The 16,570-nt window shown below is 41.8% G+C and overlaps 1 protein-coding gene across 3 annotated transcripts in view; it reads left to right on the top strand.

Moving 5' to 3' along the window:
* The window catches only part of EML6 (echinoderm microtubule associated protein like 6), a 285,579-nt gene that overhangs the window by 231,574 nt on the left and 37,435 nt on the right, over positions 1-16,570 (top strand). For all 3 annotated transcript variants that reach the window (XM_021087539.1, XM_021087538.1, XM_021087537.1), the window contains exons 27-28: positions 7,075-7,276; positions 7,378-7,504. In XM_021087539.1, the coding sequence (XP_020943198.1) occupies positions 7,075-7,276; positions 7,378-7,504 (329 nt within the window). The remainder of the gene's footprint in view (positions 1-7,074; positions 7,277-7,377; positions 7,505-16,570) is intronic.

Genomic DNA, 16,570 nt, shown 5'->3' with positions numbered 1-16,570 from the left:
AAACTTTGTTTTTTGTTTGTTTTGGTTTTTTTGGCTAGGTCCGTGGCACATGGAAGTTCCCGGGCCAGGGATGGAACTTGTGCCACAGTAGTAATCCAAGCCACCACAGTGACACCAGATCCTTAACCCCCTGTACCAGAAGAGAACTCCCAACAAGATATCATTAAGGGAGTTCCCGTCGTGGCGCAGTGGTTAACGAATCCGACTAGGAACCATGAGGTTGCGGGTTCAGTCCCTGCCCTTGCTCAGTGGGTTAACGATCCGGCATTGCCGTGAGCTGTGGTGTAGGTTGCAGACACGGCTCGGATCCTGCGTTGCTGAGGCTCTGGCGTAGGCCGGTGGCTACAGCTCCGATTCAACCCCTAGCCTGGGAATCTCCATATGCCACGGGAGCGGCCCAAGAAATAGCAACAACAACAACAACAACAAAAAAAAGATATCATTAAGACTTAGCAATATCTTGCTGAAAACCAGATTGTGTCTCTGTTATCCCTGATATCTCCTAATAAACCAACCAATAAAAGATATGCAGTTACTGCACAGGAAACCGTTCTTGCTGCCTCATCACCACTACTTCCTTTGCCAAGTGCTTATTGACCTTCTGTGTAATAATTCACCCTAGAATTTTCCAGGGATTGCATCAACTCGTGAGTCAATATCTGCCAGAGTCGACTTTATCTGAAGTTTTCCCTTTTTGGATACAGAAACCATTCTCTTCTTTTTTCTTTCTTTCTTTTCTTTCTTTTTTTTTTTTTTTTTCCCCTGGTTGCCACCTCTCTTGGTTTCTAAACTCTCAACTATTACTGGCCTTAATTCTGTGGTCACATTTGAAGGTGTCTTTACTCAAGGACATGTGGCCCCCTCTGGTCGGAAGAATGTTTCCTTTAATAGAGGAGATAAGTAAATCTTTCTATTCATATTAAACCATCTCATATAAGAAATGGTCCTGATTTTTCTCTGTTTTTCTTCTACCCCTCAGTACATCTTTAAAATTCTTTTCAGTTGTCTGGTTTTTGACTTTAGCATTCCTGAAACTATACTAAAGTTGTCTGTATGAGACATTTGTGTTCATCACTGGTTACGCCCTCCTCTTTCTGTAATTTGTATGTTTAAAAGCTGCCCACACCAACTCCCTCTTCAGCCCCTTTGGTCTCCTTAGATGCCTTACTCTTTTCTTTTTCACTTGCTAAAGTCATATCACATTATCATTTTGGTAGCCTTTTCTAAGATGCACTTCTGATTATGTCCAGTGTTCCCTCCTCTGTCCAGCCCAAATTCCAAAGCCACATGGTAGTCTTCTCCTAATGATTCATCACTGCCACCTATCAGACCTTCCATTTCAATCAGACTTCAGTTCTATGTAGCACTTTTCCTTGATACTTCTACATTTTTTTGAAATGAGACTGCTAGCAGGACAAGTCAAGAAGTTAGTAATAACCTGGTTTTAGGAGACTACAGTCTGGGCAGGTGTTCAGATACCTGAAATCCCTGTGGTACTATTGCATCATGCTCCCAAGCTAGAGTATGGTTGGTCTTGAGAATTCATCATCCATATCCCCAACCTGACCAGGTGGGCTCTCTGTCTACTGTAGTAATTTCAAGCTCTAACTCCCAGAGTTCCAGGAAGATTCCTCAGCCACAACCCCAGGAAACAAGTTAGGACCAACTAGAGGGGCTCTGAGGCCCTACCCTTGCTCCAGAGTCACTCTGTGTTTTTGTATTTTATACATTGAGCTTCTGTGCAGAATTTTTCCTTACATTTTGTTGTGAAAAGTTTCAAGCATACAAATGAGATGAAAAGATACAATGAATTCCTAATAACCCACCACCTAGATTCTATAATTCAAGGTAAATTGTTGACATCAGGTTACTTACCCCTAAATGTTTCAACTTGCATACCATTACCTAGAGTTGAATGTTTTTCAGCATTTTTTAAGTAAAATGTACATATAGTTGAGATACACACATTTTAAGATTCCTTTTAACGAGCTTTGACAAACACATAACACCTGTAGAATTCAAGCACCTATCAAGATAATAGAATATTATCATCAGCCCAGGAAGTTCCCTCTTGCTAACTTCTCGGCCAATCTGCACCACCACTCCACCCTCATATGAAAACACGATTCCAATGTTCTTCACCATAGATTAGTTTTCTCTATATCAAGACATCATCTACAATGGAGTGATCAATTAGGACTGTTTTTTTTCTGGCTTATTTCACTGAGAAATGTTTCTGAGATTTCTTTGTATCATGTGTAATGATAGTCCCTTCCTTTTTATAGCTGAGTGGAATTCCACTGTATGGATATGGCACAGTTTGTTTAGCCACACAGCTATCAGTGACACATGTTTTTCCCATGTTTGGTTATAATAATTACTATGAACATTTTGGAACAAATCTCTGTAAACATATATTGTCTTTCTTTCTTCCTTCCTTTCTCTCTCTCTCTTTTCTTTCTTTTCTTTTCTTTTTTCACCGCTCAGCAGCCTATGGAATTGCCAGGCCAAGGACAGATCTGAGCCACAGTTGTGACCTAAGCCACAGCTGCAGCAACACCAGGTACTTAACCCACTGTGCCAGGCCAGAGATGGAACCTGCGTCCCAGTGCTCCTAAGACACCACCAATCCCATTGTACCACAGCGGGAACTCCTATATTGTCTTCCTTGTAAATAAGTATGTAGGAGTTGAATTTCTGGGTTATAGGGGGAACTGCATGTTTAACTTTTTAAGAAACTGCCAGGTCTTTTTCCAAAATGGTTGTATCATTTTACTTTCTCACCAAAAACGTAAGAAATTGCCAGTTGCCAATTTAGTGTCGTCAGACTTGTAAAATGTAGCTGTCCTGAGGAGTAGATAGTGTAATCTCATTGTGTTTATAACTTATGTATCCCTGACAACTAACCATGCTGAGCATGGAGGTCCCGTTGTGGCTTGGCGAGTTAAGAACCCAACTAGTATCCATGAGGATGTGGGTTTGATCCCTGGCCTCGCTCAGTGTGTTAAGGATCCAGTGTTGCCACAAGTTGTGGCATGTGTTTCAGATGCAGCTGGGGTCCATGGCTGTGGCATAGGCTGGCAGTTGCAGCTCCAATTCAACCCCAATCTTGGGAACTTCCATGTGCTTCCACGGGTACAGCCCTAAAGAGAAAAAAAAAAAAATCATGCTGAGCACTTTTTCATTTGCTTACTAGTCATTTGTAAAGTGTTTGTACAAATCCTAATTTAAATTGGATTGTCTTTTTATTCTTGAGTTCTACTGTGTAATATTTGATTGAAGAAAAAGTTTCATGATTTAAAAGCATTTGAAAACCAATATAAACCACTTTCAATAGGACCAATTCTCTTTCTTTTTTTTTAATCTGACTTTTCTGGTACTCTTTCCCTCCCAAATTCAAGGACTCAGACTAATGAACATTTCTAATTGTACAGTCACACTCCTCTAATGCTCTGGGTATGTTGGATAGAATCACTGTCTCTTAGGGACTGAATGTGTCCCTGCCAAAATTCTTATGTTGAAGCCCTGACACCCAATGTGACTGGATATGTAAAGAGGGCATTTACAGAAATAATTAAGGTTATATAAAGTCATGAGGGTGGGGTCCTGATCCAACAGGATTAGTATCTTTGTAAGAAGAGATGCCAGTGAGCTCACTCTCTCTCTCCATGCACACACGCCCTGAGCAAAGGTCAGGTAGGTACGTTCTGTGTACTCGCATATGGGGTCTATAAACCAGGAAAAGAGCCCTCACCAGGAGCCCAATTGGTCAGCACCTTGATCTCAAAACTTTCCAGCCTCCAGAACTGTGAGAAACCAAATTTCTGTTGTTTAAGCCATCCGGCATGTGGTATTTTGTTATGGCAGCCCTCCCTGGCTGAGGCACCATCCTGCTGCAATGTTCTAGCACAGAACACCGTGTCATCAAGTCCCATGAGGTGTTGCCCATGAGAACCTATCATCCTCACAGAGCAGCTCTCTGTCCAAAATTCAGGCTCTATTTGTTAGACTGTAATGTCATATCTTCTTCTTGACTCTTGTTTTTCTTTCCCATGACTTATCAGGCTTCTCTTCTATGGATTTTTCTTTTCTTTTCTTTTTTTTAGGGCTGCACCTGCAGCATAAGGAAGTTCCCAGGCTAGGGGTCAAATCAGAGCTGCAGCTGCTGGCCTACGCCACAGCCACAGCAACACCAGCTCTAAGCTGTGTCTGCAACCTACACTGCAGCTCTTGGCAACGCCGGATCCTTAACCCACTGAGCCAGGCCAAGAATTAAACCTGCATCTTCATGGGTACTAGTCAGGTTCATTACCACTGAGCCACGATGGGAACTCCTAGGCATTTTTCTATCCATGACAAACATACATCCTTATATATGCAGTTGTACAGTTTAAAATCTCATCAGTCCCTTGATAATCACATTGCTTCCAGCCCCCATAAGATAGACTCTCCTTTGCCAGAACCCACCCATTTGTCCAGTACCTTAAACCGGGTCCCAGAAAACTTGACACTGTCCTCTGACACCATCTATATAGCTACCCGATTGCTTCCCATAGCCTCCCCTTCCCTTCCAAAGTTGTTTGTTCCCTTTCACTGTGTTGGACAGTTAAAATACCACCATGTCATTTACTTTTTTAAAGTCCACCCTCAAGTTCTTAAGTTTCCTTTTCAGAATGTCAATGGTTTTAGAGAATGGTTCCTCAAAGAAGAAACTTGAACGCAAAATTTTACAGAGAAACTATACATAAAATGTTGTGAATGTGAGGAATGGATCAGATTCTCAGGAATCCCTCACCTAAAAGCAGTTAACAACCAGAATTCTGGAGACACATTCGAGATTCTCTATTCTTTCATGACTCAGTGGAAGAGGTAGTAAAGTGAATCTTGGTAAAATAAGGTTTGGTAGTGAATCTTGATGGGTATTGCAAAAACGGATGCATAGTTTGGCATGATGACCCAGAGACCCAGAGTTCGACTGAGCCAGGTCTCCAGGCGGCTCCTCCCATAGGCCCTAAGGGAACCACTCTTCCTGGAACCGTCTAGTAACAGTGAATTCCTATTATTGTTCTGTGGAGCAGTGATCTTATTTCATATTCTGAGAATCTTGAATCATCTCTGCTAGAAGAATCTCAGCTTTGTTAAACAGCTTCAGTGACTCAGAACTTTTTCTTCTCTTTGTCTTTCATGTCACCTTCTTTTCCCCTGCAACCAGATTCTGATCTCTTCCAAATATTTTTTTTCCCTTTATATCTTTTCATTTTGTATTCTTCTGTCTAGATGTAGGAGTATAGAGAGGCATTTCTCAGGCTCTTTCACTTTCTCCTCTTCTCAAGAAACCTGTTTACCTTTGTAGTGGACAAAATGGGTCAGTTCCCAGTTCCAGCAGGAAGACCAGCAGGATGCATGGCTGCAGCCACTGTGACCGCCCTCTTTGTTGCCACACCTTCTGGCGCTCACACAGTCACACAGTGCTTTCCCTTGGAAATCTTTACTTTGCTCTGTGTATTCTCTAGCTCTGGAAGGCTTCCTAGAAATGCTGCCTGCCTGCTTGCTCCCCTAATCTTTCTAGACTCAGTCCTCTGCCAAGGGGTGGGCACCTTCACTCTGCCTTCAGGTAGGGGTCAGCCAAACACACAGAGATCTTGACCAAGAGTATTTCAAAGTCATGCACTCTCCTACCCTGTCTGCTGCTAAGCGTCCCCGCGCTGGTTTCAGGTTTCCCTGCGTGCTCATCCAAAACCTTCTTGGAAGCCTCTTGTCAGTGATTAAATAAAGTTTTCATCTGAGACACCAGTGGCCCTTGCATGACCTCAGAAACTGCGTGCAGCTTCCCACGTGGTGTAAGGTATTCCCTGAGAGGACGGAAAAACTCCCCCTCACTCGGCGGCTCCCACTGGAGCTGTTTTTGCCAGGCTGTGGCTCATGCACCCAAAATGGAAGCTGGTCTCTAGTGCCAGCTCGGGCTTCCACCACTATCAGGGCTGCCCCAGGGCTAGCCATGCTCTCACCTCACCCTCAGCCTCCCCAACCCAGGCTGTACTGGGTGTGGCCTGGGCTCCGCTCCCAAGAGCTTTCAGGAGTGACTCATAAGTTAGTTTCCATTTATTTGATGATGCTTCAAAGAAATTTACTTTGTTTCTTTGTTTTTTGTTTTTAAAGTAACATGTCAATTTGGTTATTAATTGGATTTTTCAAGTTTGTGTCCTCTACTAGAGGGGGGTGGTCATTGGTGGTGGTTTTTTCTTTCTTCCTAGAGCTCACTTTGTTTTAACATCAATTATTTGAGTGTTTCTGGTGTTAGAAATTGTTTCCACCGTCGCTGGTAGAAACTGCTGCATTCCTTTTATATCTTCCTTGAGGCCCCAGCCCCATAAGAAGTCCCTTGCACAACTGGTGCAAAAGCTGCTATGGGGAACGACCAGAAAGACACTTCTGATCTCAAATTGTCAGCCAGACTCACCCTCAGGAGTTTCCACTAGAGGCCTGTGGAGAATGCACAGTTGATATCTGAAAGAAGCAGAAACAAGCTTTTTATGCTATTTTTTTTTTTCCTGCTTTTTAGGGCCGCACTTGCAGCATATGGAAGTTACCAGGCTAGGAGTTAAATCCGAGCTGCAGCTGCTGACCTGTGCCATAGTCATAGCAACTCGGGTTCCAAGCCTTGTCTGGGATCTATACCACCACTCACAGCAATGTCAGATCCTTAATCCACTGAGCGAGGCCAGGGATAGAGCCCAAGTCCTCATGGATACTAGTTGGGTTCATTGCTGCTGAGCCACAATAGGAACTCCATGCTTTTTATACTGTCTCAGGCTACTTTCTCAGGCACCTAAGAAACTGTAGTCTACAAGTTATTGAGGACGTATGATGAAGCAGGAGATGTTTTGGGGGAAAAAAAGAGAGAGAAAGAGACCTAGTCCCTACCCCGCAGAGCTTCATTCTAGAGAAAACCCGGGAAACTACCCCTTCCTTGAATGGGTTCATTTGCATGCAGAGAATAACAGGAATGAAATAGTCCAGAAACAAGAATAATAAGGTTCCCTATAGGGTCATCACCAATTTCTGGCTTCACAGGGCCAGCACGCAAGGTTCAAGAAGTATGTAGGGCACAGTGCCCACGTCACCAACGTGCGTTGGCTGCACAACGACTCGGTGCTACTCACGGTGGGCGGCGCCGACACGGCCTTGATGATCTGGACTCGGGAGTTTGTGGGGACCCAGGAGAGCAAGTTGGTGGACAGCGAGGAATCGGACACGGATGCAGAGGAGGATGGAGGTGAGCCCCAGTGCCACGTGCTGACCGTGCCTTTCTCCACACCCCTTCCTACACCACGCAAACCAACCCTGCTCCCTTCCCGTGTCTTTCTGTCCTTTGAGGCTATGACAGTGACGTTGCTAGAGAAAAGGCCATTGATTACACCACCAAGATCTATGCCGTGAGCATCAGGGAAATGGAAGGCACCAAACCGCACCAGCAGATGAAAGAAGTTTCAGTGGAAGAAAGGTATGGTGTCGCCAGGTGTGTGTGCATATAAAACACCTGTCGACAAGAAACTCATTGAAACCAGAGTGCATTTTCCTGGCCCTCAAAATTGCTACTTAAGCTAGTCTTTATGTATATGCACAGAGTCTTAACCTGCACTCAGGCTTAATCCAGGAGAAATTACCCACAGCCTTTAACATGAGGAAAGGGGAGGTTACACTCTGCACATGTTGTTTATGGAAAACAACTTCACACATGAGATTTGGGTAGACCAGGCTGCCCTTTGCCTAGAGAGGATGTCAGGATAGCCCAAAACTGTCCTAAATGTGATGGCTGGCAGGGGAGGATGCTGACTGGGGAGGTAGGAGGGAAGCAGGCTTCTAAGCTCTTAGAGGAATACTTACAAATTGTGAAAAATAATCCTCCATTCTGCCCAGAGTCTGCACTACACTGTATCACTTGGTGTGCCTTCTCCTCCTGGGTCTGCCCAACTTTGTTCAGGAGTGTTTGGTGCCTCAGGCCTAACCAATATGATTTCATTGGCATGGATTCTTTGTGTAGAAGAAGGGTTTCTGGTATTATTTGGGTCCTTTTGGGCATGCTGTTTTAAGTATTGATAACACACTTTAGCATTTCTTTTAAAAAAAAAGCTCATAATTACTACAGTTGCTTCATTTATCATATTCATACTAAGGAGGATAAATACTGAATGAAAAACTCTAATATCTAGAGAATTTCATGAATCTCAAAGATGTTTAAGATTCTCTGAGGGCTCTTCCCATTGACGTAGGTTCAGTGTTCGCAAGTACCCTGCTCCCATGATGTGTAGTAACAGGATTCAAGTTTTTTTGCATTCAGCTTGGCTTTATGTCTAACAATAGGTATTTAATAAATCTGATCTATCACCTTTTACTGTTAGGTGGAAATTTAGATACAAAGAAATAAAAAGTCTTTTCCCCTCTTGCTTCACAATTCCCTGGAAGATGTTAAAATAAGCCTGATAAATGATGGGTATGCTACAGACAAAAAGTTTGAATCGATGCAAAAAAATTCCTCATTCTTCCCTAGCATCTCTGTGAAATGTTACTGTGAAGATTTAGTGTTCTCTTGATTTAAAAAATTAGATTTTTTTTTCTGTAGGGGTCTGTAAATTATAGTTGCTTCATTTGCAACACAGTTTTTCAGTAACCATAAAGAGGAAATAGGAGTTCCTGTTGTGGCTCAGTAGTTAACAAATCCGACTAGGAACCATGAGGTTGCAGGTTCGATCCCTTGCCTCTCTCAGTGGGTTAAGGATCCGGCGTTGCCATGAGCTGTGGTGTAGGTCGCAGACGTGGCTCGGATCCCGTGTTGCTGTGGCTGTGGCGTAGGCTGGCGGTTACAGCTCGGATTGGACCCCTAGCCTGGGACCCTCCAAATGTCCTCCATATGCCGCGGGTACAGCCCTAGAAAAGACAAAAAGACCAAAAAAAAAAAAAGGAAATATTTTTAAAGGACCTAATTCCAAGAATAAAGAAAGAAAATTAAAAGGAATCATAGGCATGTAAGTGCATGAATGAGCTTCCCGCTTAAATAACCCACTCTAAAAAACACTTGGCCTAAATTAAACATTCTTTTGAAATAGAATTACCCAACCTTTCCATTTCACATAACATTCTGAAATGAGTCGACTTGGCTCTTATTCCCAGATTGCTTCTGGCTGATTGCTACAACCCAGTACTTCATCATGCTGAGATTTACACTGACCACTAAGATATAGAAATTGAATCAGATTCCTCAGTCCAAACACTACAGCTGGTTTCTAACCTAAACTGAGGTTCATCTGAACCTCTCTTGGTCTTAGTGAGGTCTGAGGTCTAAAAATATCAGATTTGCACAGTTTAGGAAGAGGTAGGAAAGGTGAAACTATTTCAATATTAAAATCTAGAATTTTGCACCTTCATTTCTTCATCATGCCAGATTGTCATACATTAACATACACAGGATTGGCTTTTTTTTTTTCATGAAAGAAAAAAAAATGCTTCATGGTGCTGTGAGAAACAGGGGTAGGCATTTCGGTACTTTACTGACATTTAAAAAATAATTCACAGCAGGCTGTAGTGAAGAAAACATGTAGTGAAGAAAACAATTTTAAGATAAATATAGGGTCTGGAGGAATAATCAAACCTCTTCTATAGATAGCAACATGTTTGATCATTTATAAAAGCCTTGATAGCAGCAGTTCCCAGAAGGGGCTGTAACCAGAGAGCGGAATGGCAGCCACATAGCATGCTGGGAGCAAAGGGGTGAGGGGAGAAGGTGCAGTCAGTGGTGTCTGAGTGAGTCACCTCCAAGGGACAAATCAGTTCCCAATCAGAACTGAGGACCAGCTTTCTCCCCCAATCCTTGTCAGAAATTTCAAATGAGCTTGATCAGAGATAGGATGGTAGGCAGCATCTGGACTGCAGAAGAAAGGGTAGGCATTCAGAGAATTTGCAAGAAAGCAGGATAAGAGAGGGAATGTATGGGGCTGGACCGAGAGCCCTTAGGGTAGGGAGCCTCCTAACAATAAGCAAGGCAGACAGTTCACCTGAGTCCTCACTGGGGTACAAAATGGCTTCCACAGACTCCAGCAGCCCCAGCATGAGAGAGGGACCACAGATATCAGGTGCAGGGGACCAGGCAGCACCCAGGTTCTCCCTGGGAATATGCAGGACTGTCAATCCAGACACCACTGCTCCCTTTGACTACTTCAAGCCCTGCTGATTGGAGAGGCAGGGACTGTCCTTGACCTTCCCCTCATTGTTCCCTCCAGTGTATACTTGCAGATACCTGGGTGTCTATTCTAAACACCTATGCTGAGACATGTACCAGTAAGACTAATGGGAGACAAATACTCAAGGACCACAAGAGATAAGAGCTTTGGGCACCCACTTGGTGCAGGGACCCTCTCGCCTCCTACCAATGTTTGTTTCAGGCAGTTCTACTTCCAGTTTAAATCCTTTGCCACCTTAGAACCCGTGAGATGAGTGTGGCATCTGCTATACTGAGAACAATGCCTTGAAGGTGGCTGCACATTATGCATCAATCAACTCTTAAGCAACTGAATTCCCAACTCCTCCTAAAATTTAAGATAGTCATAGACTGTTTCTAATTAGACTCAGTTCTCTGGTTTTTAAGCAGCTGGGAGGCTTTGAATTGTGCTTCTTTGTACAATTTCTAACACATTATGAATTCTTATTCTTCAGAAGCCATCTGATCATCAGTTCCAATCTTTTGAGAGGCAAGAAAGCTGAAAGAAATGTTTAACTGCTCCCAAAAGAATACTGGGCTACACCTACCAACTCGTAGTCCCTTCCAGGCCTTTGTTGAGCATCCTGGCCGCCCACTTCAGCTTTGCTTTAGCGCACGCTGGACTGCCTTGCTCCTTGACCCAGCCACACATGTCCAGCCAGTCCCCAGCCTTGGGTGAACCATTGAGTCATCCTGCTGCTCAATGGCCATGTGTGGGCTGTGGCTGAGGAAAATCAGGAAGTGTTTTCCGATGTCAGGAATCCATGCTTCCAGACCTCATATAGCACACAGAGTGTGTCCCTTTGTCCCCACTGACTCCATCTAATTCTAGTCTAGAGCAGCCTTTCCAAACTTCCCCTGCCTCTCTAGCTTCCAACTGCACCCTGACACACCCTCTTGATCTCACCTTGTGACCTCATCTCTATTGTGCCATGTTTTCTCATAATGTCAGATGTTTTGTCTATCTACGAGCTTAAATTTATTATTTAATAAATATTTTAAATGTCAGGAAGTTCCTTTTGAGAAAATTAACAGGAGGAAGGAAAGCATAGTTTTTTCAGAGCAATTTAAGTTATAAAATGCTTACTGTCATCATAGCACAAGGGATGGTACCAAAATCCTGTCTTCTGACTTCAATAAAACCAGTTGTTCTCCCAAACTCTTCAGGGGACGAAATCCCTAAAATGTCCTCTGTGCCAATTACTAGAGTTGCCTGAAAATTGTGAAGTTTCTTTCCACACATTAGCAAGGTCATACTTTAATGTTTATATATTGGTTTTTGAGTAGAGGAATTTTAGGCTTGAGGAGTTCACCCAAACAGATTTAAGTTAAAGGAACCCACTGGCTTTCATACTTGAAAATCCAGGTAATAAGATGACTCTAGGTGTCACTTGATATGAGGACTCAAATCTTGCTGCTAGGACTTGACTCTGTTCTCTCTGCCTATTTCAGTTCTGCTTTCTCTGGGTTATTGCAGTTCTTCAAGTAGGAAAATGGCAGCCACACCTGGACCTTAAAGCCTCTGAGGTTGAAAACCATCAGGAAAGAACTGCTTCTGATTCACAAGTCCCCACATCTGTCTTATGATATGCTATTGGCTCTGGTGGGTCACATGACCACCCTTCTAAACCAATCACCATGACCTGGGAAATAGGAACCTTAGATGATTCATAGTAGTCACATGCCATCTGTTCACTAGCAGTGTAATGCCTCCACCAGAAGTAAAAACCCAGGGCTGTTATCAAAGTTAAAGTGATAGATTTCTAGATGGACCCGAAACAGCAAATGTCTAATACACTTCACCCTTTTCTCTTCATATATAAGATGCCCCAACTTAAACTGCATGATTGAAAACATAGTTATGCACTCCCAAGAGAGAGACATCCCAGAGTCTCAACCAGTTACTGCTTGCAACCCCACAGCCAGATTCTCGGGGAGTGAAGTCTCCTCATCCAGATCCCCATAAAGCTCCTCAGAGCTCTATGGCTAATGATAATGTCAGGCACCAAAACATGCCAAACAGACAGTGGGGAAGAGAGGACAGCATGAGGATAGTTGTTTTAAGCTACCACTTGGAAGTGGGGATAATGAGACACAATATATGGTGGTCATTAGGCCATGCCCAAATTATCCTCAGCTGGACACGACAGTCAAGGATTCCTGCTCTCACCGTGTGTGTTTTGCACAACTGGACAGTGATATAAATGTTGGAAGATGCCAACAATCAGGATGTAAAGGTTTTGTTTGTTGTTATGACATAAGATATACATGATGGAGTGAAAACATAAAGTAGGAGATAATGTAGTCTCTTGGAGGACCAGCTTCCCAAGTTTCCCAGATTCCCACTGGGATGTGAATGATGCCCCTGTGGAGTAAGGATTCTTCTGGGTATGAGAAACTTTGTCATTCTCATGGGAGAATTGATATCCTCCCGCCTCCAGAGAACTCCTGGACCCTTTAAGATGCTCTGGCTCTGTGTTTGGCCACTCCCCAGAAGACCATGACCACTGCACACAGCTCTGAAGCAGGAGGGGAAGGTCAGCTTTCAGAGACGTCTTTCAGAAGGCGCAAGTTTCAAGTTAGTCTAAATTCCATTTTTATCACTTATCCTCTGATCTGAGAGTTGGTGTTTCATAGCATCAACTTGGTAGAAAAAAATATTTTTTATATCTCAGACTGATAACTACTTGAATTCTCAAGGAAGGGAAGGTATATCATTTATAAACAGATTAGTATTTTTTAATCAAATCATCTGTCACTCTTTCTCACCTCATTTTTTATCGCCAATTGATTACTATTGGTGTATTTTTTAGAGCATAGTTTATATTATTTTTCTCTTGCAGTTATAGTATAACTTTTTTTGCATTCAACAATGAATAGCCTGCTATAGTTACCATTGCTTAATGTTTAAATTGTCACTGTTTAAGTCTTGGGCTGAGCTTTTTTGGGATTGGTATATGTGGCTTTTTACAGTACTACTGAGTACTCGTGAAATTGTCTTTGTTTTTTTTGATAAGAGGTCCCATACTGATCTCTGGTTTTCCTGTTCCAACCAGGGAATCTGATCTTTGTTGAGTGTACTACAATTTATTTTCCATTAACTACTGAAGATTGCTTAAATTAATGTAGACCTAAAGAAAAATTACTCTCTTTTTAAGGTCATCAGTTTATGTTGAGATTTTAAATGTAACTCTTTTTTTGCTTTGTTTTAATAGGAGCTTTTTTCCCCCTGTCTTTGATGTACCATGTTATATATTGCATTTCTAAAGATTATATTGGACTATCTTGTCTAAAATCTCAGGTATCTTTCTCTTTCTTTTCTGGTTTTGATTCTTGGCTCAAGCTCAACAAAGTTGGCTTCAAAAACATAAAAATATAGGACACCTAGTATCTTAGAACTTCTTAAAATTGGTAGATAGTGAAAGGAATAACCTAGGTCTTTCATGCTTGGCCTAAACTTTGTGTCTCCTGTGGCCCCAGCAAGAAAGAGATTCTGAAAAGAAAGGAATTTGGGGAGAGCTTAATGAAGGGGCTGTTAGCAAAGGTGTGGAATAAGGGAAACAACAGAGATGGAGCAATACCTTGGGAACAGTAAAGGCCCTTGGCCATTACCATCCTTGGCCCTGAAGGAGCAAGGGTAGGATGCTATAGCCTGATGTGGAGAACATAGTAGTGGGAGGAGGCTTCTTACAGGGGCTGAGACCTGATGGGTAGTAGTAACCAAGCTGAATTCCAGCAAGGAAGTATTAAAGAATAAATTCCCCAGTTGTATTCGCCTCTCATCTGCTAATCTTCTGTGGTGCTTCTCTGTATCTGAATCCAGTCAGAAGCTGAAGGGCAAGACCATTCACAGTGCAGGCCACAAAGGCCAGCCATGGAGAGCACAGAGCAGGAGAAGGGTAGAAAGGAGACATGGAAGAGCGAATGGAAAATATCCAGCTCATCCTTTATTTTTGTTTCTAATGGAAACTAGTGTTATTATCACAGGAAAGAACCTCAGGTCATTTTAATATTGAACAGTAATTGCTAGGCTTTACAAATGCCTTTGAATATATACAGGTATTTACCTAGTTTTATAACCATGCGTAAACAACCTAAGATACCAGTAAATACCAGCAAATCAACATTAAGTATCATGAGAGACATTTGAAACTTGACCTAATTGAATCAGAGCAGATTTGATCAGCTATAGTTTACACCACTGTCTGGGGATGCCACAAGAATCAACTTATAAAAGACATTAAGGTGTTCTCTGTGGTCCAAGGGAAAGGAATCCGACTAGTAACCATGAGGTTGTAGTAACCATGAGGTTGCAGGTCGATCCCTGGCCTCACTCAGTGGGTTAAAGATCCAGCGTTGCCGTGAGCTGTACTGTAGTTTGCAGATGCAACTCGGATCCTTCATTATTGAGTCTGTGGCCTAGGCCAGCAGCTGTAGCTTTGATTCAGTCCCTAGCCTGGGAACCTCCATGTGCCATGGGTAAAAAAAAAAAGACGTTAAATTACAACTTTTTAAAATCAATATTTTATAGTCATATCACATTTTTATATTCCTCTACATATTTAAAAAATAATGTTTAAACATCTTTGGCCCTTCTCCAGAGTTTTTTTATTTTCACATCAAGGCAAAAAAACAGAAATTGGAAACTTATAACTGTAGATAGTCTGGTACCATTATCCATTCTTCTTATATGGATCAAAGTATCACACAACCACAGTTTTGTATCCTGTGGGATGATGTTCAGCACAAAGGTGAATCACAAAGCCATTTTCTTTATTTCTAGATAAGATCTAAAATATCTCCAAATGTGGAATATGGTCTTTTTATCAAAATCCACATATGCTGACCAGCTATTAGTCTTCCTAGTCACACCTGGTGGGGCTGTGTCCCCACCTCCTCCTCACCTGACTGCTTAGATTAACCATCTGCACGGGGAACAGTAATACTGGAGCTTTGGTTTAAAACATTCAGTATTAAATTCTGAATTCAGGCAGAAACCCAAATTGATGATGAAGGATACAAAGTAAATACAAATGAACTAAACTTATGGAAATTGGCATAGAAAGTATTCACTCACTTTTTCCCGGTGGCTGTAGTCGTTAGCTTGGGGATTGTTTTCTCAGTGCACCTGAGTCCGCAGTCTGTATTTTTTTTAAGGTCCTTTTTTAACAGTGCTGAGGCTTGCAGCTTCTGGTTATCTGTCCAGAGATGAATAAAAGTATGTGGGACCTAACCCTTTCCATTTCTACACCATCTATGACATCATTTTGTTTATTACAGCATTTTCCACATTTACTAAAAGAAAGAGAGGTTCCCCCCACCCAACTCTGTTTTCTCACCTCAGAAGCTGAATAACTTAAGTCACAAATCAAAATCTCAAAACTGATCTAAAGTGTATTTTTTTTCTTTCCTCAGAAACATCTTGGGCTTGCTGCTAAACTCTCCTGTTTATCTCAGACTGGAAAGGTCTTCTCTCCCTTTAAAAAAGTCTAACATAGAAAAGTTAGCTTTTAACACTTAAATCATAATGTATTAGCACCAGTTTAATGTAGTTTACTTAGAAATTATAGGTAACTGTAGATATGATGGTATTTACGGTTTTAGTCATCACTCTATCAGGTGTATTTCATCTAGATACTCAGCTCATTTACTTGGCTATGTAACATGTCCACAACCATCTTATCTTTTAAAAGGAAGTTTTAAGAAACAAAGTCTTTTATACATGTTTATCAATCAAGCTTGATGTCTTAATTAAATACCATTTATTTTTAATAACAGAGGGGGGGTCCCTAATACAGTTATAAAATCTTTTAAAAATTTTCTGTCCTCTTAATATTGTTTAATTTTTTTTTCTAAGTGACATTTATAAAATCCTATAAGGGAATCATTTTGTACACTTTTTTTATTCCTCTCTCACCCAATATATTAAGTAGCTATTGGGTTTTTTCCTGTTTGTTTTTTTCTCCCAGTTTTATTAAGAAGTAATTAACATACATCACTGTAATAAGTTTAAGGCAAACAGCATGATGATTTGATTTATATACATTGTGAAATGATTACCACACTAGGTTCAGCTAACATCCATATTCTCACATAGATACAATATTTATTTATTTATTGACTGCCCCACGGCATATGGAGTTCCCTCTTAACCCACTGTGCCAGGCCGGGAATTGAACCTGCAATCCCAGAACTTCTAAGACACCACCAATCCTGCTGTGCCACATCAGAACTCCTAGATACAATTTTTTAAAAGAAAGAAAAAAGAAAAAAAATTTTCCTTGGGATGATAACTCCTACAATTTACTCTCTTAA

This window comes from Sus scrofa, chromosome 3, assembly GCF_000003025.6.
Source record: "Sus scrofa isolate TJ Tabasco breed Duroc chromosome 3, Sscrofa11.1, whole genome shotgun sequence".
Taxonomy (NCBI): domain Eukaryota; kingdom Metazoa; phylum Chordata; class Mammalia; order Artiodactyla; family Suidae; genus Sus; species Sus scrofa.
Note: the sequence above shows the minus strand (reverse complement) of the source record. Positions and strands in the feature narration are given on the sequence as shown.